Genomic DNA, 25,999 nt, shown 5'->3' on the forward strand with positions numbered 1-25,999 from the left:
CCACATTCACTCTCCTTCCTATTCCTTAAGACCTCACAATCAGTTGGGAGATAAAACCCAAAGTCTATGAAACGTTGTGGGGACACTGGGCAGTAGAGCAGGCCATATATGGAATCTGCCACTTCAGGGACTTCCTATCTCCTTCTTGCTTCTCTGCTACATCACTGGAATGAATCACAAAGCAGTCCAGCTTCTGGAAGTTCACTATCCTCATTTGTAACCACTTCCAACCCACGAAAAGCTGGATTGTAACTGACCTTCCCACTCTTGGCATACTCCCTGAGGATACCCAGGATACCCACACTCCCTGAGGATACCCAAAAAGGACACTGGTCTGGTTCACCTCCTTCTCTGTCAAGATGCAAAAATTTAACACCTGGGTAGGGCCACTCTGGGAGTGAAGCCTTTCGCATGCTACCCCCAGTGCTGCTTTTGAGCTGGTGATACTGGTAAAGATAACTTCTCTGAGCTACTGGGTTGTTGGGAGATGTAAAGGACAGTATGGGGAAGACAGCAGTTTTAAAGATTAACAGGCTGTAACAACTGCTACCATTTACTGGGAGTCCCCAGTGCACTGGCGCTTTATGAAGACAAGAAGAGCTAAGAACCTCAAGATGCTCCTTATTCCTTCTGACTTAGATAAATCATTTGAATGATCACATTTCCCTTGGACCTAGGCTGCCTCAAAACACAAGTGAAATTTGTAGCTCAATGTGGAGAAGACTAAGGCTTGCCTACCTTTATTTTCCTTTTCCTGGGCTTGAGTTTTTATACTAATTCATATTTTTCTTGGTACTGATTTTTATGTATGAGAAGAATACAGCTGGTAGATGGATGGTTCCTATGAGTTGCCTCAACAACTTTGTGGATAAAAGCACAACATAAATAAATGAAACCATAAGGAAAGCTGCCACTATCTGGGAGTCCCAGGCATCTGAAACAGTCTAAGAGAGCAAGGTAAAATCAGGGGGGTAAATGGTTGAGTCAAACGTCCATTAGAGAAAGGGCTGGATAGCTGAGCAAATTCTTCAGCTAACCCAGTGGCTTCAGGGCTTTCTTCCCACATGAAAGGATTAAGATGGATAAAGACAGCATCTTACCTTCTTCAATAGTTACATTCCCTCGGAAGAAATATTTCCCATGGCCTCTGGAGAGCGCCACACCTAAACTGTGCAGAGAAACAAAGCAGATCTTGAAATCCATAACATTGACTGGAACAGACTTGTTGGCTAACTTCTTATTTTCCATTTTCACATTTCCATTTCATGTTCTGTAAGCAATTTTTTTTTTTCAAAAGTTTACTTTCAAAACCCCACTGATTAGAGTTGGTGTTGGTCTTTCTTAGATTTGATCAGCTGCTTCAATGTAATTTCTGATTGGAAGTGCAGCAGCAATGGGTGGCTCTCAAGTATGTTTAAAAGAGGTGTGGCGACTGCTACAAGCCCCTGAGCAAGCCCTTCTCTTAGATGCTTTTGTAAGAGCTACATGCCCTAATAATCTTCATTACCGCTTTATGCATCCCCTGCCCTACATTTAGCCACACAAGGGTCTTTCCAGACTATAGAGTTTGAGATGAGGGAGAATTAACCCCTTTCTAATGGCAAAAATGAACACTTCTGCTCTCACTTGAATGTAGCCACATGACTGTATGGTGGGTTTCTTTGCCCAAGCCTCTTCCTTGTCTGATAGACAGTAAAGCGTCTGTCTACAATGCGGGAGACCCGGGTTTGATCCCTGGGGTTGGGAAGGTCCCCTGGAGAAGGAAATGGCAATCCATTCCAGGACTATTGCCTGGAAAATCCCACGGATGGAGGAGCCTGGGGGGCTGCAGTCCATAGGATCGCAAAGAATTGGACACGACTGAGCGACTTCAATTTAAGCTCCTTCCTTTTTCGTCTAAAGTCAGAGAATATGTTTGATGACACAGTCTCATCGTTTGGCAAACCCACTTAGCAGTCATGTGTTTCCTCAAGTGCTCTGGTTCCAAATGGAATTCACCCAAGATCCCTGGCCATATACGACAACACCACCACAGATTTTATTAAGATGGATCCAGAGTCAGTAAACTCTTTTTCCCCTGAGCTCTGTGAGGCATCAGTTGAAGAACACAAAGAAGTCCTACCAAAGTAACTTTTTACAAAAAGCATTATCACACTAAGTTAATAGCGGGAAACTTTAGAATGCCACATAAGAAAGCAGGCAAGGGGGGCAAGTGCATTTTTCAAGATTTTTACAAAGAGAAATAACAGGATTGAAAGGCAGACAAGCACAGAGGAACAGTACGGAGAAATTAAAACCGAAGCACAACACGTAGGGATGAATATGCTGCCTCGAAGTGTGAAGGAACACTTTTTGATCATGGAAATAAAGGGCAGCAAGTTAGATGGTTAAGGACCCTGGTAACCCGCTGAATTTATCTCTCCACCCTTAGTTGGAACCCCCAAAGCTTATTTGCTTGATAATGAGATGCAAAGCCATGGCAAATTGAATGAGTTCTCCTAGGTGAGCCTGAACCATTTTTCCCCTTATGGAAAACAAAAACAAAAGCAGCCTGGGAAAAGCCCCTTCCTCACTCTTTCCAGCCTTTCGGCAGGATGTTTGGTTATCTTCAGATGATGAGCTCTGAGAGTGTCAGCAGGTTTTGTACAAACACAACTGATGGGTCTGATGGAATGTCCATGTATTATGGTCAGCTCTACCTGAAAGGAGTACCCTTGATGTCTGTATAATAGTAGTCATTTGTCATCACCAAAACCCGTTTCTAGATTGAAAAAAACAAAAAAAGGTCGTAGAGAAAAGAAAACATGGTTAGTCTGCTAGGTGAAGTTTTCAGAAATAAATAAAAATAAATGGACACACTATGATCAGGTTAACAGTACTACATGAATCTTGTTTGAGATAAGTAAAGACAAGAGAAAAATGAGCTCAGTGAATGATATTTACTCCAGATAGAGCTTTCAAAGCTAATTTTTCACAGTGGTTTGTTTTAAATTAAGCAGCAAGAATGTTTGAGAAAAATGTACCCCTTTGTCCACGGTCTTCTTCACCTCCATGGAAAACTTCCCGGTCTTTCTATTCACCATGGCATTTCTTAACTAAAATGATAAAAAAAAATTGGGGTTAGTGCTTCCCAGGGTTACCATACTGTCTTGGACACCTTTCACCATCTAGCTTGAATGCATCTTTGCTGTCTTGTGTATGCAGGGCTGGCCTGTTTCCCCATCCACTCTTGGTGTACTTTTGCAGTAAGTCTAAATACTACTTTCAGATCTCTGAAATGGGGCTTTGGAAGAATAAACAACCAACTGTTCTTGTCTAGGGGGAGACAGGCTAATAAAAATAAATAAAGGACCATCAACTTCAATTTGGGGTGCTCATGTAAACCCCAGGGCAACGGTGGCCAAAAAAACCTTTTCAACGTTAAATCCTGAGAGTCAGGGAACAAACCCCCAGCAAATGCTGAAATACTCAAGAAGCAAGGAAGTCTCAGGGCACAAGTTACATTTTCACAAAGGGTATTGGTTTGTTATGGAGAAAATCATTTTCGAAAACACAATCAAGTTAAAGATATTTTCCTATATAGTAGTTTTTTGTTTGGTTGGTTGTTTTCAAAAGCCAACCATCTGGAAGATAGGGATTAGCTTTTCACAGCATGAACCATCTTCAAATACTCACTGTGAAATCTGGGCCACTGAAAAGCTTGGCTGAGGCTGATGGGCAGTGAACGGGGCAACCCTGCGTCTGATTTTTGAAGGTCTCATCTGGGAACCATGAGCCTCCGTCCCTTCCCCCACCCCTGGCTGATCTCTGCTAATTACTGCTGGCCCTTCTGTGAGTTCAGAGAAGGACAGCAGACACAGTGATGAAAGCTGTGCCATCGTGGGCACCAATAGGAGACGACGGGAAGGCCATTTAATGAAACAGGAGCAAATGCTGACATGCCACAGCCTGTCAGGAAAGGCTTTTTCCCAGCCCCATGCTTGTTTTTTTTTCTTTTAATTCTTTCCCCTCTTTTCTCCTTTGAGGAGCTTGAATAAGATCTGGCCGATAGAGAACTGCAGTGCTTGCAAGCAACCTAAATTTGACGCGGGGCCTGTCTAGATTTGGGTTCACATTCCCATCTTCTGTGCAAGAGAGTAAAAGCATAATTTTTAGCTGGAGGCATGTATAAAATAAAACATATATTTTACTCTAGATATTTTTTAACAACACATAATGGGCATTTCTGGAAATATTTTCCCATTTTAACTTTTGTGGTTTTGGATGGGGAGAGCTGGTCCTAATTAAGTCTACTTTCTAACTCTTAAGAACAGCTCGATTTATCTTTGACATGGTTTTCATTTTTCCTCTTTCTGGTGCCTGCCTAAAGCCATTTGGGACCTGCCCCTCTCACATTCCCCAGGCGAGTCAGAGATTAGGTAAGCTTCTCCATGCCTCAGCGCCGCCCCACCCCCAACTCCCAGTAGCTGAGGATGATCCGCGCCAGGACCTGGGAGGGTCCGAAGCCGGGTTCACTAATACTTTCTGGAGGCAGATGCTTAGATGATTAGTCTAGTCTTTCCCTTTCCTTTGGGCTTCCTGGTGGCTCAGACGGTAAATAGTCTGCCTGCAGTGCAGCAGAGCTGGGTTCGATCCCTGGGTAGGGAGGATCCCCTGGAGAAGGAAATGGCAACCCACATCACTATCCCGTGCCTGGAAAATTCCAAGGAGGAGGAGTCTGGTGGGCTATCCTCCATGGAGTCACAAAGAGTCAGACCCTGAGCGACTTCACTTTCTTTCTTTCCCTTTCCTTCGGTTATAATGGAAACAGATTCCACTTATTGAACACTGAGGCAGGACAGCACTGTCATTCAGAAATGGACTCTGGAGCCAGAAGTCTGAACAGATCACTTGCCCCCACTGTGCCTCAGTTTCTCTTTCTGCGAAATGCTATTAATGAGAGCACACGTCTCATAAAGCTGCAGTGAGAATCTGAGAGCTACTGTGCAGAAGAGTGCCTTGTACACCCTAAGCATTCATAGGGGTAAGCTGTCCTCCATGGTTATCCTCACCAGCAGCAGCAACTTCATTATTATCCCCTCTCTCTTCTTTCATGTCAGACTCCTCTCAATAGCTTAAAATGTTAGGATTCAAACTCAAGCTTGCTTGACACAGATATGACCTCACATCGTTTTTGTTAGTACATAGGGTCTATGTTTTAAATGTGGTCACGAAATTCAACACAAGCCTAGCTGCCAAAAGAAGCAGGATGCTCCTTCCAAGAATTTCTCCACAGCTGGGCAGACACATGCTGCTTCTTCCTCGACTCTGCCTGTCTGGTGTTTTCAAGATCTTTACTTAAACTGCCCTCTGCTACATATGTACAAACCCCATTGGCAGACGCGTGGGCACATGGGATCTTGTGTAGCCTTCATAAAGACGCTTTGCATAGATTCCAGAATTCTCTAATCAAGGATGTGCAAATCCCTAGGAGAGAAATGGTAACTTGGGTTTTCACAATCAAGCACATTGATAGTGAAGGAATTCATGTCTCAAATGTACCTTCTTTTCAAGCAGACAAGAGACCCAAATTAAACTCGCACAACCAGAGACCTCCTGGTGAAGCGTAAGAGCACTGACTTGCTAGACCTGCGGGAACTCTGAAGGCAGACACAGAATCCAGTTCTGGCAATCATATCAAGGTGAGGAACATGGCTGGGAAGCCGAAGACAAAGCAAGAAAAGGGCAAGGAAACAGAAAGCATCTGTCAAATCATTGTTAGTTAAAGGCGATATCAGCTCACGGAAAATTAACCTGGGCACAGGTGATGATGACTCGACAACTGGGGTACAGATGAGCCAAGTAATAAATCTCTTCAGGAAACCTGAAAAGGAGAAGTGCAGGTGTCAGCCTAGTGTTTAACGAGCAGAAGGCCAGCTTCCTGGATGTGCGGACTCCCAAGTAAGAACGAGCATCAAGTTTGCTTCCCATGTCAATTAAAATGTAAAAAAATGAAGGAAGGGATGGAGAAGCATGCTGATGACAGGGTTCAAAACTTCTTGGAAAGAAACAAAAAGATGCAGTGAAGTCAAAATAAAGCAACTGATAGAGAGGGAAGAGAAAGCAAACTAATGGAATGCACCCTTTAAAATCACGTGATACAGTTTAGCAACAGACATACATTAATAAGAAGGTTATCTGAGGGTTGATAATGCCGAGAATAGTACTAATAACAGCTACCACTCAGAATGCTCACAGTGTCTGAGCAACAATGTTGACACTTTTGTATCTTTCAATATAGTAACACACCAGCATTCACAATAGTTCTGTGAGGTACTACTGCTATCATACTCATTTGACTGAGAAAAAAAAACCTATACCAAAATTGAGATGTAGAGAAAATAATGGTTTGCCTGAGACCCACAGCCAGCAAATAGCAGAGGTGGGGCTTGAAATCAGGCAGGCAAATGCCTGAACTGCATTCCTCGGGACTGCACTAGCCTACTTCTTGATAGGAGCAGGTTGAAAGGGTAGGACATGTACGTTAGGCGTGGTATGATCAAAAGACCCAGACGTGAATCCTGATGATGATGTCTAAAGAACAAGAAGATATAAAACTATACCAGGTCACTGAGCTGACATGATGTCAGGTCACCAGCACTCGGGAAAAGAGAATAGATGAAGAAACAGACTTTTTCTTTTTTTTTTTTTTAATCAAACAGCAAAGATGTTGTCTGCATTGGGGTTTAAAAGAGATAGCCCAGATGAAGAAGGAAATAGGGTAAATGTCTAAAACAGATATGATTCTCGCATTTTACAAGCAAGGAAAAATCTCAGAGATTTATGCTAGCTAAGTAATGTCCAGGTTGCAGAGGATATGAAGAGAGGAAAAGCAAGCAGCAAGGGGACTATGATGCTGGCTGCATTTCTGAAAGCACAGGAACCCAGCCTATGCACTTCAAATAGCTTTCCTCAACATCCCTCTGGGAAGCAAGACAGAGGGGGAGGTAGAAACAAGGCTGACTCAGTGATGGAGCTCAGAAAAGGGCCTCTGACAGGTCAGGGGGGCACAAGCAGAGACACCCTGCCTGCGCATGGAGGCTCCATATAGAAAGGAGAGAGCAAGGGTCCAGATTTGGACACCCGGGAAGTTAGGATTCAATTAAGGACAGTCTGCCTGGATTCACAAAAGATGGTGTGTCTAACAAATCTGATTTACTGAGGCAGGAACAAGAAGAATGCTGGGGCTAAATCGTGGGCATGAGGAAAACTTTTGATACAGTCCTGAAGGCTGAAGCTGTCTGGGAAACAAGCATGTGTTACTAAAGTGTGGCCTGAAAAGGGGAAAGGCTGGGGTGGCCCTGGAAACAGGGTGGTCAACCAAAGAGGAGGAAAGTGGGTCTGCCAAGCCCTGGCTGACATCCTGACAGGTAAACTCTGGCCCTGGCTGTGCAGCGGCCCCGCTAGGCTCTGGCCAGGCTCCCCTGAGGGTCGCAGGTCCCATCAATGGCACTCAGAAAGAGTCCAGATTGATTGGCTGCAGAAGGAACCAGAGCCCAAATGAGGATGGTTTTAGACTACACAAAGCAGGCAGGGCGGCTGGAAACCCATTTACAAGTGGACCTACCGGCAGGAGAGTTATAAAACCCCAAATGCATACAAGGGCCCGTGGTCTCTACATCCCTCTGACGGCCAGGTGTTCCTCTGGTGGGCCTCTCTTGACCAGCTCCCAGGCAGAGGAGGGTAAAATGAAGCGTCCTTCTCACCAGGCTTGAAATCAAATCGCTTACCACATCGTCGCGGTCCTCCCACTCCACTTCAGACAGGTCAACACTACTGTAGTTGGGTTTCCTCCGCTTTTTCCCTTCTTCGTACTGGCAGAAGAGGGAGAGAAAGAAAGCATATGACAAATGAAGAAAACATTTCCGTGAGACCACCGGCCAGGGCAACCTTCATCATCTGAATTCCTGGTTCATGCCTGAGGACTGTGAATGGAGGGTACCAGAGAGAAGCAGAGGGGCACTCCTGGGTTTTCAAGATCAGGAAAGCTGAACTGAGTCACTAGCAAACATGTGAGCTTCCCAGGTGGCACAGTGGTAAAGAATCTGCCTGCCAATGCAGGAGACGCAAGAGATGCAGGTTCAATCCCTGAGTCAGGAATATTCCCAGAGAAGGAAATGCCAACCCATTCCAGTGTTCTTGCCTGGAAAATTCCATGGACAGAGGAGCCTAGCAGGCTATAGTCCATGGGCTTGCAGAGTTGGACACCACTGAGCCGATGCCTGGAAAATCCCATGGGTGGAGGAGCCTGATAGGCTGCAGACCGTGGGGTCCCTAAGAGTCGGACACGACTGAGCAACTTCACTTTCACTCTTCACTTTCATGCATTGGAGAAGGACATGGCAACCCACTCCAGTGTTCTTGCCTGGAGAATCCCAGGGACGGAGAAGCCTGGTGGGCTGCCGTCTATGGGGTCCCACAGAGTCGGACACGACTGAAGCGACTTAGTAGCAGCAGCAGCAGCAGAGCCAATAGAGGGGGACTAAGTATACAAGCCAATTCTTTGTTTCACATGAATTTACCTGGTAGACTCCTTACCTATAAACATGCCAGGTGCAAGCAGTTTCCCCTCTCCTTGGACATTCTACGTGTGGAATGGAGCCTTTCTCGTCTAATCTAAAGCTTTTAGAGCACACACCTTCATGATACAGGATAGGGAATCTTACATAGTCTGTATTCTGATCTCCATATTTGGCCTCAGCATCCTGGTAACATTTCTCAAACACATGGAGCCTTCCACTTGCTATCACACTGGCCATAGCAGTGCTGAGATAAGCAGGGCTACTTAACCCGAAGAGCATGGAGACTGGGAATCACTGCCAGGTCTAGTGGCCATTAGCACATCTCTCTGGAAAAGCTGATGAGTGCATTAATATCACAGGAAGTTTTTTGAGTTTTGTTTTTTTTTTTTTCCCCCTCCTAAAGCACTGGTGTTACAGTCACCTGGCAAGCCTACTATTTTATCAGACAGTCCTGTGTCTGGATATTCCTGTGTCTTGGGACTTTAATGCTGTACTTATAATGTAGGAAAGTCTGCCCTCTGCTGCAGGCTCAGGATAAGCAACCCCTTTGCCAGTTCAAAAGATATGGCTGAGGGCATATTGGAAAAAATACCTATGTATGTATAGCTTTTATTTTTCTTTTTTCCTTTTGTTTCTAAATTAGCCAGCTTTGGATTTAATGGGCAGGATTCTAATACAGCATCACTCTAGGTGTTTTAAGATTACCATTCTGGACACTGCTCAGTTACTATGGAGATAGGTGCTGAAGGCACTTAGTGTGGAGGAGAAAATCACCGCTGGTGTATGGGACCAACGAGGCCACACTGGCCCCGCAGTGGAATCTAGGAGAGAGAGGCCAGGCAGGGCAGATCTCCCATCACTGCGGGGCCAGATGGGACTCAGCAGTTTCCCTGCTAAGTTGTTTTCCCTCTGGGCTGCATTTCAGGAATGCGGGGCTGTCCTGGGGTGTCCAGCCGTACCACCCAGGAAGGCTGCCTCAACTCGAAGGGGGAGTGGGCCCTGACCATATTGGGCCACCGCCCTTCTATCCCCTTCTCTCGGGTTTTCAATTAACAGACAGTCACGGTCAGGTTTATGACATCAGCTCCACTCCAGATGAAGAGGAAGGGAAGCGGTTCCCTCAGAAGCCGCTGTAAACGATAGCAGATTCACAGTTGGATCCTGTTATGGAAAGTTCACTATGTTTGGCCCTCGAGAGAGTCGGGCTGGGGCTGAGCGGGTGGAACAGGAAAGAGGGCAGTAGGGTGGTCGCCTCTTCTCAGGGTAAGGAGGTGGGATGCGGGAGGGGCACACGATGCTAAGAAGCCCTACAGTTAGACATTCTTGGACCTCTGTTACCTGTACTGATGGTCCCCAGGTTCCGTATTGGTAAGAATAATTCCTGGGAGCCACCAGGCAACCCAGAAGTTTCTGCAGCTCACCTTCTGACCAAGAAAGGTGAAACTTTAATGGTTTCTTGCGGAGTCTAATGCTAGGTATATACTGTCTTTTGGAGGAAGTTCTTCCATTGATCACTTCAAAATCTTCTTTTAATCACTTTGTCAACATACAATTATTGGACACCTAGCAAGCATAAGGTCCTAAGAATATAAGTAAAGTCAATTAAATGGTGCTTCATTCTTTCCCAAGGACTTGTTTGTGATTTATCACTCTTAATCTGCCTGCCTATAGTCAATTTATTCCCCACGGTGCCTACAGCAAGTTAAATAAGATCACATAGCCAGTATATCACATACCCCCAGCCCCTGACCAAATTTTCACAGCTTAGCCTCATGTTATTTCAACTGCCACTAAAGAAATTTTAGAAAGTGAAAGTCCCTCAGTCATGTCTGACTCTTTGCAACCCCATGGATTATACATGTCCATGTATACAGTCCATGGAATTCTCCAGGCCAGAATACTGGAGTCGGTAGCCTTTCCCTTCTCCCGTGGATCTTCCCAACCCAGGGGTCGAACCCAGGTCTGCAATGCAGGTGGATTCTTTACCAGCTGAGACACGAGGGAAGCAATTTTAAAAGACCACCATGGTCCTTCATCCTCAGAGGAAGTGCATCCCTGTCTTTGTTAGAAGAGGTGAGCACAGTGGTTCTGCTGCTCACTGGGCATGTGACATGAAGTAAGGCACTCAGCTGCTCCAAGCTTCCTTCCTTCCTCGCTCAACTGCAAAATTATGAAAACCAGTAATACCTCCATAGCCAAGGTAGGCTGAGACAATTAACTAGGTACTGTATGTAAGGTGGCAAGCATGCTCCAAGTTCAGTATGGAATAAGCCTTTAATATGCATGTGGCTAGTGTAAGTCCTGAAAAAGTAAAAACCTTGGTGAAGACACAAGCTCACGGCATACAAATGCCTAGTATGACATTTCCTTGACGTGAAGGAGACCCACTGAATAATTTGTTGGGCTGCTGTTGTTGCAGACATTAGGCAGGAAGATGTTTGTTGAAGATGATGGTATCGTATAGTCACCTCCTCTTCATGTGTAAGATACTTAATACTAAATACCACGTTGGGACTCGAGACTCTCTTGGCAGGAAAGGTCATACCTGTGCTAAAGAACCCAAGCCCTTTTAGATGATACCTGGCGAAAGTGGAATCCACAGAGATGGATCCCATGACTTTTGACCATTCCTAGATATCTTCTTTCATTGTTTTAATAAAACCACTCAAGAAATTCAGTACACTGCACTATTAGTATTCAGGAAACTAGCAGAGACTAGAGAGTGAGGGGAGGAGAGGTTTCCCAGCGTGCTGGCCTGAAAGTCATCACATTCCAGCAAGTCTCTAATTTAACTGCATTGAAAGAAACAGACGGGACCAGGGATACACCCTTTGGAATGCTCCTCTACAATGTCTGCTAAACCAGTGAAGTAGGTATGAAACAGTCAATACTTTCTACTTGAGTCTTTATTAATGGGTGAGTCTCTTAAAATACAAACAGAAATCCATACAGTAGCGTCGCAGAGTGACTACTTTGAGTAACAAAAGAAAAGTCAACGGGCTGTTGCATAGATAAAACAGGTCAAGGACAATGAGTAAACTTCAGAATGATGACCCTAAATCCACTTTCTCTTGGTAAAAGAATGCTGGATTCCCTGGTGGTCCAGTGGTTAAGAATCCAGCTTGCAATGCTGGAAACATCAGTTTGATCCCTGGTCCAGGAAGATCCCATATGCTGCGAGGCAACCAAGCCTGGGCACCACAACTACTTAGCTCATGCGCTAGAGCCCAAGAGTGACAGCTACTGAGCCCAACAACTCCTGAAGCCCATGCAACTCGAGCTCACGCTCAGCAACAAGGGAAGCCACCAGAACGAGAAGCCCCTGTACTGCACCCAGAGAGCAGCCCCCAACTGCCACAACCAGAGAGAGTCCGCACAACAAAGCCCCGTGTAGCCAAAAACACAGATACATGAAAACTTTTAAAAGTTAAAAAAAAAAAAAGAAAAACCTTATTACTCAGCTAGAGAATAGACCTCCATTAGGAAGATACCTGAGCTGTGGACCACCACCACTCATCCCCCGCATATTTCAGGGAAATCTCTTTGGTTTTTCCTACAGGGAATCCCCATGGACCTCACACTCAGGAAATGTAGTTCCAGTGATGGCAAGACCATCCTGGTTCAGAGGGAAGCCAATGAATGACCTGAGTATGTGAAGGAGACCCACAACTCTCCAGGACATGGTGAGTAGCTCAGGATTGGGGACATAACTCATACCAACCCAAATGAGACTCAATCTGGATGCTTTCTTGGATTTATCTGGAAAAAGTAGCTCTCTGTCTACTACATCACTAAGGCAGGAGGGGAACTTGAGCTCCTCGCAGCCAGCTCTGCCACTGCTTGGAGAGAGCCTTCCCGAGAAGGAAGCCAGTGCAGGGAAGGCAGAGAAAAGACATGAGGAGAGTGCTGAAAGCACGGTGTACGTGCCTGGATCAAGCTTCACCTGCAACCTTTATACTCTTGGGTGTTTCATGTACCAACACATTCTCTCCACATTACCCTCCTTCTCTTTTTAAAGATTTTTTTTTAAAGCTGTCTTGTAGCGTAAGTAGTCATCAGTTTCAACCTGTATATATTTAGTGTCTTTAGTTTTTTTCTTTCTTTTAATGAACCATTTTTTTAAAGTACATTTTAAATGAAGTGTTCACAAACTCTGGTACTTTAATGACTATTTAGAAACTTGTGATTTGTAAAACACCTCACTGCTAATCAAGACAGTCCACTGTGTTTGAGCATTGCTGACCCCGTACCTGCTTTTCCCGAGAGGACATATGTGTGGCCATGGAGTCTGAGGGCAACTGATAAAGCACTAAACCCTCAAACCTCTGACTCCCAGGTCCGATCTCCCCTCTCCCTTGGGATCTGGCCTGGGATGGATCCCAGGTCCCCCAGCCCCACTCCTTCTTCCCCTTCGTGAGGATCTCGTTACTGGGGCTGAAGCATCGGATATGGCATTTGTTAGTGTATCTATAAACTGTAACTTCCTTTGAAAATGTGATTAACGAATTGCAAACGGTTTCCAAAGGTTTATAAACAGATACTTTGAGAGCCACGGGTAGGTTTGTAGTTTTTGGTGCCTGTTTTATGAAAAAAATATGTGGGGGAGAATTTAATAAGGAAAGATATTCTGTGCTATGAAATACTTTGAGGTGGAGTTTCAAATAAAGGCCAGATGTGGTGAACACACCAAACCAGCCTGTGGCCTAGAAGGATGGGGAAAGAAGGGCACCCATCTGAGGAGCCAGCCGGAACCATCGGGGGTCTGCCGTAAGTTCCAGAACCTTCCTGGCTGCGTTGAACTGTCTGGATGTGAGTGCCCCTTTGTGTTGGTGCAGATAGACTGCAGAAGCAGAAAGGGACTGGCTAAGGTGATGGCCATGTTCGTGTGGGTCTGAACGAAACAAGAATGCCTTTGCTTTTCTGTGTTCTTTTGGGAAAGACTAAAGGAAGTCAGTTACACACATCCATGCAGCCTTTGTGAAACAAATATTATGTGTGCTAATAATTGATAAACAGATCGTGCTGCTCCACGCTGCCAACAGGAAGGAAGGAGATGGGGGTGAGAGGCCCATAACTGGAGAGGAAGAAGCCTTGCCCAAAGCCTGCGCCATCTGGAGAAGGAGTGTGGCCAGGGCCTGGGAGCCAGCCTTGTCTGGGAAAATGTTTCTCTCCGGAGGCAGTCACAGTCCTCAGCTGGTGGATACCTTCACCACCTCCTCTGAGGCCCTGGGTTTCCTCTTGCCTTAGAGGCTAAGTGGCCGTTTGAGAAGGAACAGCGACACGCCTTTCTCTCTTCCACGTACAAGAGAGGATGACCTAGCGGCCACTGGGCACTTCATTCCTTCACTCCTCATTCATTCATTCATTCGTCCATTCACATATCCAAAACTACTGTTCAGTTCAGTTCAGTCACTCAGTCGTGTCCGACTCTTTGCGACCCCATGAACCGCAGCACGCCAGGCCTCCCTGTCCATCACCAACTGCCAGAGTCCACACAAACCCATGTCCATTGAGTCGGTGATACCATTCAACCATCTCATCCTCTGTCATCCCCTTCTCCTCCCGCCCTCAATCTTTCCCAGTATCAGGGTCTTTTCAAAATACTGTTGGACATTGATTATTCATCAGGCCTCGAGCCAGGCCCAGGTGAGCCTTAGGAAAGAACTCAGTCAGAAGCTGTCTGTGAAGGATCACCCTCTGCTCTCCAATTGCAGGTCACAATTCACCAGGCAAGTTAGGAGAACAGGGAAAAGTCAAGGCCCCAGAGGGAGACTGTGGTTTGAACCAGGTCTGCACCTACAGGCTGTGTGCCCAGGGCTGCCTGCATTTCTCCCAGCACACCGTGCTCCTTTGCAGGATGGAGGTAAGATCATTCAACACATGGGGCTGCCATGACGAACAAATGGGCATAGATACGGTTGAGCACAGCAAACATCCTGACAAGCAGAGTTGGGACAACATGCCACCGGGTCAGCAGTGGGAAATGCTCATGAGACAGGGGAGCCCACCTCATCACGCCTGTCCCTAGAGACGACCTTCACAGGGTAAAATGGTTCTTCACAGTTTAGTGAAAGTCGCTCAGTTGTGTTCAACTCTTTGCAACCCCATGGACTGTATAGAATTCTCCAGTCCAGAATACTGGAGTGGGTAGCCTTTCTCTTTTACAGGGAATCTTCCCAACCCAGCGATCAAACCCACGTCTCTCTCACTGCAGGTGGATTCTTTACCATCTGACCCACCAGGGAAGCCCCTTCACAGTATGGCTGTTTACCAATTTTTCTAGTCCTTTAAAGAGGCAGTTCAGCCTGGCTTCGGGGCCCATTCTTCTCGAGGTCAAAAGGAAGGGTCTCACACAAGGACGTGGTCCCAAGGGCAGGTGGCCAGGGGGGCCTGTGACAGAGTGACGGTCTCTCCCCCTAGAATTTGCAAACCAAGGTTTCTTACTGTCATAGCAGATCCTGCCCCAGAGGAGGTGTCCCCAGGGAAAGGGAATCCCAGGGGTCTATACAGTCCCTGCTGTACTGGCTACAGTCTAAACAGAGCATTTTTTTGAGCCCCCACCCACCCCCACCCCCTGCTGACTCGCCCTGGTTATACATGTAACAACAGTTCATTGTAGAAATTTGAAAATAATGAAAAGTGTAAGAAATGAAAAAAGACTGTCCTCACTACCACAAGCCAGGAATCACCAGGGGACACTCTATTACCTTTCCCAAAGGACAAGTATTTTGACGCGGTTACTGTTTTCAGTTTCCTAAGTTCATTGTTTCCCCAACAAGAATTTATAAAATGTAGCAACCAATCTGTTATGCTTTCCAAGTGACTGCTTTCAGAAAAAACAAAAACAAAACCAAATTTGTTTCTTTTCTGCTGGCTAGCTTCCCTCTCAACTCCCTATCATTCTTCTTGAAGAGGGCATGTTTCCTGGGCCAGGTATGGTGCTGAGTGCTATACCCATCTCCTGCTAATTCTCACAGCTCCACGGGAGGAGTAACACAGAGACCAGGCATGCTGGTCATACAGTGGCATGGCTAATCGGCAGGGAAACGGGCACTCCTCCCCAACTCTTCACCACCCTCTGCACTGCCTTCCTTACCTGTTCCCTTCTCACCAGCTCCGGGCAACCACTGACAGGACTTCATGTAGCTGGCACGTGAACGGTTGCAGAACCGCCTCGGGAGTGCCAACTCACAGGGGCTGCCTTGAAACTAACATTGATGGCCAGGGGTGCGAGAATCAGCTTTAGGTTAAGAACAAGTACAATATCATGCCACATGTCCAACGTATAATATCATATTCACATGATGCCTAACAAGCAATATCCAACTCAAGGCCTCAGAGAAGTTGGTAGTACCTGATGGTATCGATAAAGGATTTCCATCAGAAGTGTGACCCTTTGGTTGTACAATCACACAACAGCTCAGAGAAGACACATGGTTGGATGTCATAGGCCCTATGGCAGAAGAGAAATTCCAATGAGCGTATTCAGAGCTGAACTCCTTCATGTTCCTGGGAAGATGAGATAACCAGATATACTGAGGGAAACAGGGCCACGGGGGTGAATAAAGGCAGTCAGAGAGTGGGAGAGAGGCAACAAGGGCATGTTGAGACAACAAGCTTTTCCCTTTTCCTAAAAGGTACCCTGCTCTTATTAATTAATGTTTTTAAGTGTCTCAAAGATGAAAAGTTCTACTTGCTCTTCTAGTGTGATTACAAAATCCTTTTGATCACTCTAAAACTGTAACAGCACCGGTATTTTTTTTTTTTTTAAACAACAATTAGCCGGCCGCTTTGAAAACCCAGCTGACCTTTATCTTTAGTGTCCTCTGAATCACTGGGAATGAGTCACACGCTGTGTGTGGGGAGGAAGTAGCCAGCCCCACCATCATCGCTTCTGCAGGTCAAATGTGGCTTACTACCCGGTGGGCTGGATTTAAATTCTCCTTATCAAAAAGCCAGGCTGTCTTGTAATAGTTAAGTTAGTCATAAAAATGAACATCATGCTGAGTGGTTGGAGCAGGAAGAACATTTGTGCCAGCAAAGGAACAGGGACTAGGGGACTCAGATGGAAAACAGAGAGGTATCTTCAGGTCCACTGACTCAGGTGAGAGGGTGATGCTGAGGAAAGACCACCTCTCCACAGAGAAGAAAGAAGGGTGTACATGAAGGCTACATACAAGATAAAGACGCATGTGGGCGCCTAGAAGATGACTAATCTGATAGGTTAGGACATTTCTGAGACAGAATGCTCTCTAAAGCTTCCTGGCCAAAGGTTAGATGTAAGGCAAGCTTAACAATGAATTTCAAAATTCAGAAAGACTTGCACTGAATTCTTGAGCATGGAAATGTGCCATATCCCAAACCTGATTTTATATAAAGACTTCAGAGACCACTGAGTAATTAGGAGATAACATCTAGGGTAAGAAGAGGACCTCTATAATTTGAGAATATGTCTGTGGCTTTTGACAAGCAACTTTTTTTTTTTTTTTGGCATTTACAGAACTTTATTTGGCATTATTCCTTTGAGAAGTTAATTATATATCAAAAGACTCTTGGGTATGTGGAACCTGTCAGACCATTTTGAACATGGGGTACAATTAGGCACTGCGAATTGATTCCAGTTTCAAAACAGCAAAGACAATGAATTTCCTTATTCACTCAAGTAATATCACGAATTGGTATCAAGCAGTGCTGCAATGCAGTGAGGTGTCAGTCTTAAATGATGCTATGGCTCACCACTCACCATGGGGTGAGCTCTCTGTGCCGCTGGCTTGTCTGCTTCCTCTGTAACATTCCTAGTGTCTGCAACCAGCTCAGTCACCATGGAAAAGCCCCTAGTCTCATCCCTTGTTGGAGGGATGTATTCAGAACAGATATCTCTCATTTTCAAGGTCTACGTGTTTATTGACATGAAGGAAAATATTCTGCAAGTGAAGTAAAACGGAATCATTCTTCCCAAGCCAGCTGCCATTACTGTTGCCTCGGGTATATGCCTTATGCAAGTAATAGTATCATCCTGCATCACACTGCTGAGCCTTCATCGTACGTGCATGTGTGAATGTTTGTGTGTAATTTGGGGAGCTGCTTGGCAGGGGAGCTTTATTTTGTTTTTGCTTTTTTTTTTTCTGCTAAAGATTTTGAAGGAAGGAAGAAGATTGTGAAGAAGGAAAAGACATGTAGAAATCCATTTCTGTGGCCACATCTTCCATGGAAGTTTCTCTGATCCTTCCAGCTAGAGTCTCTCTTCTCACTCAGGAGGGCTCCTGTTCTGCACTTCCCTGAGGACACAGCACTTTGCAGCATTAAATGCATGTGACCATCTTTTCCACTTACCTCCTCTCTATCTTAGCCATGTCCTAACACCAAATTCCGGAGAAGGCAATGGCACCCCACTCCAGTACTCTTGCCTGGAAAATCCCATGGATGGAGGAGCCTGGTGGGCTACAGTCCATGGGGTTGCTAAGAGTCAGACACAATTGAGCGACTTCACTTTCACTTTTCACTTTCTTGCATTGGAGAAGGAAATGGCAACCCACTCCAGTGTTCTTGCCTGGAGAATCCCAGGGACGGGGGAGCCTGGTGGGCTGTCATCTATGGGGTTGCACAGAGTTGGACATGACTGAAGCGACTTAGCAGCAGCAACACCAAATTCAATAGTCTCATCCACCACTTGTCCACCCAGCCCACTGGACTGGTGACTGAGCCAAATGTTAAGTTTTAATTTTTTTGTATGTGTTTCTCAATTATACTGACATATATTTTTAAAAGTGTTTCTGGATGTATGGTGGTTTGAATAGGCCCAACAGACCTCTAACGTTGTTCATAACTTATAGGAAAACCAAAGGTCCCCCGTAAGGCTGACTAAGTCCTCTAATATTTGCCTGTGATCATGGAGACAAGGGTAAAGGCTGGAATAGATGATTATAATAGAGGAAGAGGCCAGTGGGCCAGGCAAAGCAGCCAGATTCATCCACTGCTTCTAGCAACTGTCTCCTAGAACTGCGGGCATCTTCCTATCCCTCTCATGTTCAGCTTGGTGTCGGTCACCATGATACCTCTCCCTTAATGACAGTGCATCTCTCCCAAGCACCCCTGCCTGGATGGACTCCATTGTTCAGTACATTTTCCCAAGTCCAGCCAGGGAGGCTCATCTGTAACCCTACATAGTACCATTCAGCCTTCAATCCTTGTCACGTCTCATGCCCTGCCGGACGATGTTCAACATTCCAGAGTGCCAGACATCCCCATCACACCGCCTCTGCTTGCTCCTCTGGCCTCTCACTCTGTACTCTCCAGCTAGACTGTGCTGACACCTAAAAGTGTCACTGTCATTCCTGCCATCAGGCCTCTGCACATGCCACTCCACCTGCTCCCAATACACTCCAACCAAACTCAGAGTCCAGTGGTCATTCAGCACCCAGCCAAGACATCAGCTCCTCTGGAAAGTCACACTGGCCTGGCTCCAAGGGATTTTCCAGGCAAGAGTACTGGAGTGGGTTGCCATTGAGTACATCATGTGAAATGCTGGGCTGGATGAAACACAAGCTGGAATCAAGATTGCTGGGAGAAATATCAATAACCTCAGATATGCAGATGACACCACTCTTATGGCAGAAAGGGAAGAGGAACTAAAAAGTCTCTCAATGAAGGTGAAAGAGGAGAGTGAAAAAGTTGGCTTAAAACTCAGCATTCAAAAAAGGAAGATCATGGCATCTGGTCCCATCCCTTCATGGCAAATAGATGGGGAAACAATGGAAATAGTGTCACTGCAGATGGTGACTGCAGCAACAAAATTAAAGGACGCTTGCTCCTTGGAAGAAAAGCTGTGACCAACCTAGACAGCATATGGAAAAGCAGAGACATTACCCTGCCAACAGAGGTCCATCTGGTCAAAGCTATGGTCTTTCCAGTAGTCACGTATGGATGTGAGAGCTGGACTATAAAGAAAGCTGAGCACCGCAGAATTGATGCTTTTCAACTGTGGTGTTGGAGAAGACTCTCGAGGGTCCCCTGGACTGCAAAGAGATCAAACCAGTCCATTAAAGGAAATCAGTCCTGAATATTCACTGGAAGGACTGATGTTGAAGCTGAAGCTCCAATGCTTTTGCCACCTGTTGCAAAGAGCTGAATCAATAGAAAAGACCCTGATGCTGGGAAAGAGTGAAGGCAAGAAGAGAAGGGGATGGCAGAGGATGAGATCATTGGATGGCTCACTGACTCAATGGAAATGAGTTTGAGCAAGCTCTGGGAGATGGTAAAGGACAGGGAAGCCTAGTATGGTATAGGCCATGGTGTCACAAAGAGTCAGACATGACTGAGCAACTGGACAACTTATTCAGCATCAAACCTGCAATGCCTAAGAGAGTACTCGTCAAAGAGTAGATTCTTCATGAATATTTGAGGAATGAGTAAACAGAGTGAATGAGCAAATTATAATGGGTCTCTACTTAATAAGCACGTACAACACCTACCATATGCCTGGCCTATTCTAGGTGTTTTGTGAACATGAACTCAGTTAATCCTCATAGTAATTCCATGCAGTAGACACTATTTTTGTCCTCATTTTTCAGTGGAGGAAACTGAATGGAAGGAGGTTGAGTAACTTGTCCACGGTCACACAGCTGGCAGCAGCAGAGCTGAAGTTGACCCTGGACACAAAGCCTCAGGCACTATTCTGCTCCATGGAGAAGTGTGTACCAGTGAACCTCCCATATATAAACCTGAGGTTGCTGCTGGGTGCCTGCCTGGGATGTGTCCTTCTAGGGCACAGTAAGTTGATGATGGCAAAGTGACCTGTGGCTGTCCTCAACCAGCTCCCTGGAACTCCACCTTGGGTAGAGCTGAGTTTCAAATTATTACCTCTCAAAGGAAACTTTCCATGAAATAATATGAAAGTACTATTTATACTTGTATTTGAACTTGGATGAAATAGGTATTAGTTAAAGGCATCCAATCCACAGTATTCTCAAACTTGCTGCAGTACTGGGAGTCAAATAAACACCTTTACCTGTCCCAGTCACACCCAGACTCTCTTCCTGGAGTGTAGGAAGAAACTTGCAAACTCCAGAGGAGGCTATTTGGGGCAAGGAGCAGGCATCTGAGAGAAATAGAATATTTCAACTGATTCTAATACCCAGGATATACTTCTGAAATCTCTATGGTTCTGTGCTGGGGAGAGGGGACAGTACTCCATGTGTAATGCCTCTCAGCTTCTGAATGTCCCAGATAAAGGATTTTTCTCCTCTTTCCTCTGTTTATCCTTCCCAATCCCAGGAAATTAAGCCTGTCTCACTGGGCACTTCTTTCTTTTGGGGTACATTTCTGCCAAGTGGGGTCCTTGTTTATTTAAATCTGCCTTGAGCATTCCTAGCAGAGGGTTCTTCGGGCTTTTGATTTAATTTGGAGTGAGTGTGAGTGTCTGCGTGTGTGTGTGTGTGTGTGTGTGTGTGTGTGTGTGTGTGTTCCTTTCAGACATGTCCTAAATTTGTCTCCTGCGGAGTCTGGCCTCTGCTGTGCCTGTGGTAAGTTGTGTGCCTCTATCTGTGGGATGTTGGTTTTGTAGTCACTGGGTCCAAAAAGAAGCCATTGTGACAATGATGAATGTCCCCTGACTTGCTCCTCAGGTGGTCTCTGTCCTTCCAGGGACAGACAGGCACACAAAGCATCAAATTTCAGACTTGAACCCAGAGCTCCCTGGGGTGTGGCTGGCAGGCCAGCCTGTCATTTGGGATTTCTGGCCCTGGCCAGCTGAGGCACAAAAGCACTCGATCTTATGAAATCCCCAGCCACAAGCCAAAGAAATGCCAGCTATTGGTATGTTTGTGGGAGTGGGGGTGGGGTCACCCAGGTCCTGTCCCAAAGAGAAAGGGGTAAGTGAGAATAACGATCAGCAAAAGCCCTGACAGGCTTAGCCAAACTGAATATCTCAAATGCATTCGTGTTTCCCTTTGCCCTGAAAACATCCACAGAGTACGTGGAAATGGCAGCTGGGAGGTGTTCAGAAACACACGTGGCCTGTCACATGATTATAAAAGTTGAGTGAAGCGCATAATGGTCTGGGCACCTCCTCAAAGAAGGGCAATGGTCAGTTCGGGGGTGTGGTGGGGAGTAAATGATTGTGCCCCAAAGCCCATGCTCTCAACCTTTTTATTTGCATTCTTTGCGTCTTATCATTTAGGATTATGTAAAAATGACAGCTGCTTATAATTATTTGGAGGTTTGAGTTGCAATAATTAAAAACATCTGCCTTTATCTTACCACTACCAGACTTAACCCCTCAAGGTTGGGTCTACTGAACTTCAAAGAGGGAAGCAAAAAATAAAAGAAAACTCCACACATTACTAACAAATTTCTAGTGATTCATTTAAATGTATAACCAGCTATTCCAACAGCCTTCAAACCTTTAATTATCTTTTAAATATATATAATTTGGGACTGCTAATTAGATAGCAATTTAATGCTCTCATGGGGATTCAGATGCACTGTCTTTCTAAAATGTAAACTCGCCGAGGCATCATCATTGGCATTCAAATGACTGAATTCTTCAGTTATTCAAATGAGTGTGGGCACTTACACTGCTGAATCATTTGAATATTCTGCAGTCAGCTCAAGCTGCAGGTTTTACAGGGCTCCTCAGTACATTGAGGGTAAGGCTAGGTTTCTCCCAGTCCAACTCTCTGGAGAGAAACCAGTCTGACTCCTCCCCGGGGAAGCCTAACCTCACTCACCAGCCCAGTCTGGCCTTCTCTTGGATGCAGAGGGCTCTGTTTGCCTGTTTTAAGGAGGAACAAACTTTCCTGGAATTTACAGTTATAAAAGCTTTAATGCTCACTTCCCAGCATTCTTTATGCTGGCCCGCCTGCTATTGTCTGGACAGTTAACATTTTAATTAATAACTCGCTCTCCACAACAGGCTGCTGCAGATGGAGGAGGTGAGGGTTTCACTCTGCTTTGAGCTTCCACTTCCTGTGTATTCCTACCCCCATGGAGATGGTCCTTTAAATTATATAAAGATGTGCATCACATGGAGAGAAGCAATTGATCAATTAGATGACACTGGACAATGATGGAAGCCAGCTCTCCCATCTCAGCCTCACAATGTGGCTAGGCTTTGCATTCCTGAGTCCAGGCTAGTAGCTAGCAGCTGACGCTCATTTCCCCCATGAGGGGAAGGAGGTGCAGACAAATCTATAGGAATTTTTAAGAGATCATTATTCAACACATTGCCTGTAATTACATTTTGATGAGCCTTTTATTGCTAATTCATCATCCAAGATGGGGCACTCTAGATATGAAATTAATCTAGTAAAACAAAGGTCACAGTGTGTCCAGTGTAAAGAAAAGCTCTGTCCTCATCAAATCCTTTTGCCAAACAATAAAGCAGCAGAGAATCCTATCTCTAAACCAAATTCCCTTAAAGTGCCTTCTCCATTATTAACAGCATAAAGCCAACACTCCCTGGTGCTTCTCAGTGCAAGCAGGCTGATGTGAGGTGAATACATGCGCAGCTCCCTGAAACAGAATGGGAAATGTGCCTGATCCCAACACTTTAAAGCAAAGGTCTATATGCACACAGAACTGTATCTGAAGCAAATCTATTTTTGCAGAGATGTACCAGTCCACTGGGATCGTGGCGAGACTCTCCTCTGAAGTAGATCCTAAGGCCAGGATTTAAGGGCAAAGTTTTTACTTTGCCAGGAAATGCTGCAGGAACACAGCAAAGTGACTGAGAGACAGTGACCACAGGCAGGCAGCCAACACAAGGTGCATTATGGAGCATGTGGGCACGCTGGGCACCTCAAGCTGAATCCCACTGCAGGGATGCCTGTAGGGAGTGTGCAGTGGTGTGCAGCAGGTGCCTGTAGGGCAGCCCACCGGGAGGTAGGAGTGCTCATCAGGTTTTGGTGGAAGGATGCTAATTCCCCGGCACCCCTTGCCCGCTGTGCGCTTGAAAGGAGTGAACTCCAGAAGTCACAGAAAGTCTTCACTAGGGTTTTGGCAGCTGCAAGCCAGGCTGGAACCCACGGAGGTGAGGGCTGAGGGGGCCTGGGTGGGCCATCCACAGAACTACTTCACTAAGCATGTTTCCAAATAGGAATTTACCAACAAAACCTTCAGGCACTTTCCCTTTGGAAATTTGGAATTCTGTTCTGAATCTACTCACAGATTCCAGACACATCTTAGGTCTCCCCGTGCCTCAGGGTCTTTGCATACATGGTTCCCTCAGCCTAAACTAGTCTCTATTATCTTGGCACAGCAAGTTCTTTTCCCCCCTCAGGGCTATAGGGTTCAGCTTAAAATGTCATCCCCAAGAAGGGTTCCCCTTGACCATTCAGCTAAAAGTAGGGCATGTCCCTAGCCTACTGTGGTCTCAGATCCTTCCTTCCTTTGGAGAAGTTATCCAAAATGGGCTAATACTTTTTATTTGCTTACTTATGAGCCTAAAACCAACATACCGTATCCATGACCCCATGAAGGGGGAGTTGTGTCAGCTTTGCTTTTATCCCTCGATCTCCAGCATATAAAGGAGTGCCTGGCACAGAAGAGGTGTTCGGTAACACATGCCAGATGAGAGAAGGAAAGGTGAGAGGGAAGGTGGGCTCCAGCGATGCAAGAAGGAGCAAGCTGCACCTCTCGTGTCTGAAGGGTCTTCTGTTGTTCCCACATGTGCTGGACTGGATCACAGCCTGTGGGCTGAGGCTTACAGGCTGCAGACTAGCTCCCTGCCGAGCTCTCGAGCCACCCCTGTCACAGCTAGACACCATGTCCTTTTACAAATTCTTTCTTGCCAGTATTCCCACTCTGGTGCTTAATAATATACTGCGGCATTGTGTAATCAATTACCTATCTGTGCGTCTTCTCTCCTGTTTATTATTCCACTTCCTCTTCTAGGTATTTTACCAGGCCCTGGACATGCAAGGGTGGGACTAGTGTATTCAGGCCCTTGCAGTGCGTGAGGGGACAGGCGTGTCGAGGGAGTTCTGTAATGTAGCATGGAGCCCAAACTCAAAGACCTGTGTAGGAAGTCTGGTGGGACGAGGGCATAGGGTGGTGTGGGGAGGAGGGTTTCGGGGGTGGGAGTGGGAGACAGGGAGGGAGAACAGACTGTGTGCTCCCTGAGAGCAGGGCTCAGAGCCACGCCCAGCAACAGCTCCCAGCCTTGGGGATCCACAACTGCATCAGCCAGGCTGCTCTGCTTGTAAGCAACAGATACCAATTCTTAATTACTTGAGCAAAAGAGGAATTTAATAAAAGTGTATATGGAAGCTCTCAGTTCCCACCACAATGTGAGATTAATGAATATGAGTAAATGAATAAATAAATAAAGGACAGGATGGAGGGCCTTTTCCTCTTGCCTTTTGTTTTTCTTCCTCCCTCCCTCCCTCTATCTTTTTCCTTTTAATTCTTCCTCTTTTCTTCCATTCTTCCTTCATCCCTTTCTTACCCCTTTCTTCTTTTTCCTTTATTTATCACCACCCCCCCGCCTTTTTTTTTTCTAGTAAACACTTAAGAGAAACAAACCTTCCATCTACTCTTACCTTTGTATCAGTCAGGACCCCAGCAGGAAGCATATGGCACAGTCAAGCTGGCTAATTAAGGAAGTTCTCATAAAGAACCTATTGTACCAGTGGGGCAGGTGTAGGGAACTATAAGAAACGGTGTAGTACCCTGGAGTCACAAGCAGTGGGGCCCTTCTCTTCCACTCTGCATGAAGGGAGAGAGGAAGGAACAGTCACAGCAGCCCACAGAGAACAAAAGGCTAACGTGGCTTTCGACTGGCTGCAGCCAGAGCCAGGGGACGCGGGGCTGAATATACAGTCCCTGCACTCTCCTCTCATTTCTTCTGGGTGTGAGTCCCCACCAGCTAAAGTCCACCCAAGGCCAAGAGCAAAGATGCCACCCTGAGTGCCATGCAGGTGGTGTGCAGGAGCAGACAGCGGAAGCCAAGGGAGGCCCAGCAGCCCAACTCTCATTTTATAAAAGAACCTTATAACTCTGCTTCGGAACTAAGGAAGTCTGTTCAATTGAGTAGGTTTAACTTGATGAAAAACGACACTGTTCATAGTTGTCTTTTTTTTTTTTTCCTCTGAAGACTGAGTCAAATTTGCTTTCTGACTGACACAGTCCTTGGCCTAGGCATCAGTTAATCTCTCTAAAACAAGAACTAACACACGGGATGCTACGAAGACTTAATGAGGCAAAACACACAAAGATGATAAGCACATAGCATGGTTCTTAAAACTTTAAGTAACAGCCGCACCATCACTGCTAACCCACTCTCTGCTAAATCCTATCTATGCCCTAGGTGCCCCTGTACACACCCGGGCACAGAACTTGGGGACCAAGCGGCTACAGAGTTCTTGAGGTTTGCAGGACAGAAAGGCAGGCACCCCTCTAACCTGCTTCATCCTGAAGCTCACGAGATGTAAGCATTCCTT

The 25,999-nt window shown here is 45.9% G+C and overlaps 1 protein-coding gene across 1 annotated transcript in view; it reads right to left on the reverse strand.

Moving 5' to 3' along the window:
• Positions 1 to 25,999, reverse strand: part of CACNA2D3 (calcium voltage-gated channel auxiliary subunit alpha2delta 3) — an 871,226-nt gene that overhangs the window by 166,171 nt on the left and 679,056 nt on the right. Inside the window, exons 18-21 of the mRNA XM_069561584.1 lie at positions 7,770 to 7,853; positions 3,024 to 3,095; positions 2,700 to 2,761; positions 1,101 to 1,168 (exon numbers count right to left, since the gene is read on the reverse strand). Of these exons, the coding sequence (XP_069417685.1) occupies positions 1,101 to 1,168; positions 2,700 to 2,761; positions 3,024 to 3,095; positions 7,770 to 7,853 (286 nt within the window). The remainder of the gene's footprint in view (positions 1 to 1,100; positions 1,169 to 2,699; positions 2,762 to 3,023; positions 3,096 to 7,769; positions 7,854 to 25,999) is intronic.

The sequence above is a fragment of the Ovis canadensis genome, chromosome 19 (assembly GCF_042477335.2).
Source record: "Ovis canadensis isolate MfBH-ARS-UI-01 breed Bighorn chromosome 19, ARS-UI_OviCan_v2, whole genome shotgun sequence".
Taxonomy (NCBI): Eukaryota; Metazoa; Chordata; class Mammalia; order Artiodactyla; family Bovidae; genus Ovis; species Ovis canadensis.